Below are 2,610 nucleotides of genomic sequence, written 5' to 3' on the forward strand. Positions count from 1 at the left end.
AATTAGATCTGTGCTTCTGTGGCTCATTATATACGGTTTTCCTACGCTATGAGTTAGTATTCCTGAAATCAGCAATTACAGTAGATAAGCAAACCTGTGACCAGCTACAGAAAAAGCCAGCAGTCCTAAGATTTAAACACTTACCTTCCCCTAGGACATGAGACTTGTATGAGGCAGAACTTGATGAGGCTCCACAATGGACAGCAGCACTCTGTTATATCACATGTATGACTGTTTTCCTGGTTAGATTCTCTGGAGGCATTTTTACTTTCCATGGCAGGTGGACATATTTGAAAATGTCCATAGCAGAACACCTCTCAGAAGCATTGAGGGACAACAAGTCCCAGAACATCTGCCTGGCTTCAATGGAGAATTGTTGCCACTTTCCTGGTGCCAAGGTTAGATCTTTATTTGTTTGCCACCAAGCAAACTCCCGATACATGGGGTCATGACCCCCTGCTTCTTCCCAAGGAAATGAGCCGGTCATAGCTGTGTACAACAAGACTCCAAACGCCCACACGTCAATGCTCGGGTGCAGCAGCAATTGATCCCCTTCTTTTAAGCTGCACAATTCCGGAGCAGTATATGGGATGGACCAGGCCATACATGGTGCTTGAGTGCCCTGGAGCCTCGTCAGTCCAAAATCTGCTAATTTGACTTCCTTACATTCAATGTCCATGAGCAAAATGTTGTCCAGTTTAATGTCCCGATGGACCATTCCTCTGCTGTGCATAAAGTCTAAGGCACTCGCTACCTGTGGAACAAAACCCTTTATAACATCTTCATTTAAACCAACCTGTAGAAAAAAAAAAGAGAAAATTAGTCACTAGACACAAATATAGCACAATGTTACCCAACATATTGAACCCACCTTACCTCTTGTACCGGGAAACAAACATACATTAGCTGAATACACAAGGAGTATGATTAAAGGAAACCTGTCAGCATACAAAATGTTGCCATTAATGGTGCCAGATCCATCTTAACCCATATTACTCCATTTTAAACCTTGCTTCATAACTTGAGTGATACACATACCTAAAACAACAAGCGTATGCCAACTATACATCCTAACAACTCACTGCCCTGGGAAAGGAATCTTTAAAACTCAGAAATGCTTTAAAGTAACTAAAACTAGAAATCGTGATTTAAAAAGATCAATAAAGTTTTGATACAAACTTACATTTGACTTTACTATTGACTGAAGATTTCCAGCTGGTGCCACCTTCTGGACAAAGACATAGTCGTTGCTGGTTTGGAAAGCGATTTCATGGGTTGCGATGATATTTGGATGGCCGCTGAGACTAAGACATTCCGTATTCCACTAGAAAGTTGTCCATTGGAGTTGTCTCTTTACTCATCAGTTTCATAGCCACCAACTCATCTGTTGAAAAGAGAGACAAAAAAAGACAATGAGTATCATAAACCTAACATTAGAGAAATGATGAAGCTTGCTAAAAACCTGCTAAAGTTAGTCAAAAGTTTATGTAAATCTAAAAGCTCTGACTTATTAAGATCCATAACCATCACTCAAACACTGGAAGGGAGGCTTGGAAAACTTAGAAACTTAAAAAATGCTGTTCAAAGCTTTGGAAATGTTCTGCAGCCGAAGCATTCTGTTGATTCTTAGATCTTGGATGTCACACTCATATCTCAGTTTAGAATTAAAGATCCTTTAGAGATCTGAGCTCTAAATAGAACTAAATCTGCAGAGGGAACCCAGAGCATTAACTAGAATATGTAAATATCAGACTTGTATATTATGGCAGACTTGCTCATTCTAGTCTCCCCTCCTCTGGTGATGCAATATCTACAGTATGATCCCCCTTGTTGCACCATGCAACCGAAGAACCTTTACCTGCTAGTTACTCTTTTCCTTAGTTTATTTCCACTCATTCAGAAGCACAACTGATTCTGTAAATCATTCTCTTTACATGAATTAGGCTACAAATTTACCTGAACCCCGATGTTTGGCCAAGAGAACCTTTTCATACGATCCTGTCCCGAGCTCTTTGATGGGGTGGAAGTGGTCTGTGACTTCCATCATCGTCAGGTTTTCTGAGGTTTCGGCAATGAGCTCAAGAAGTTTCCTTGCAGTGTTCTTGGTTACTTCTACAATGCTAGAAGCCATTCTGGAATCACAACATCAAAACATACAAATTAGTTTCATTTGGCACTAATCATTAGTAAGCGGCATTAATCATCTCTCTGGATATCACCCAGTTACTGTTATTAATTGTCACCTTCATTAGAGGTGGGGGGAGGGGTAGTATTGTAACTAAAGACAGTTATTTTACATTTTAAAGCTGATATATGCTTACAATTCTTATTAAATACATGTTGGGCTTATGTTGATGAGCTTTTATTCACAGCAAGTGGATATTGCTTTCCTATATAAGTCTATGGTAATGCAAAACCCACTTGAAGCCCATCAAATTCACCTGTCAATATACAGTATTATAAATTATTTTAGAAGGGTCTCAAATGGACATCAAACTGATTCTATGGACACGAACCCTTACTCTGATACATACAAGTTATATGTAAGAAGTCCAATTATTTTATAGATTCCAAAGAGAGAAAGGAGTGATGTAGAATGGCACTGGGCAA

At 39.4% G+C, this 2,610-nt stretch overlaps 1 protein-coding gene across 1 annotated transcript; it reads right to left on the minus strand.

The window, feature by feature from the left end:
• Positions 1-214: 214 nt before the first annotated feature.
• On the minus strand, positions 215-2,131 carry LOC149449746 (serine/threonine-protein kinase SBK1-like). Its single transcript, XM_089692823.1, has 4 exons — positions 1,957-2,131; positions 1,312-1,384; positions 1,184-1,250; positions 215-796 (listed from the first exon to the last, which is right to left on the minus strand). The coding sequence occupies exons 1-4, from the start codon at positions 2,129-2,131 to the stop codon at positions 215-217; spliced, it is 897 nt and encodes a 298-aa protein (XP_089548949.1).
• Positions 2,132-2,610: the final 479 nt, after the last annotated feature.

Source organism: Staurois parvus, unplaced genomic scaffold (assembly GCF_062004578.1).
Source record: "Staurois parvus isolate SC_StPar_1 unplaced genomic scaffold, SC_StPar_1.0 ptg000605l, whole genome shotgun sequence".
Lineage (NCBI taxonomy): Eukaryota > Metazoa > Chordata > Amphibia > Anura > Ranidae > Staurois > Staurois parvus.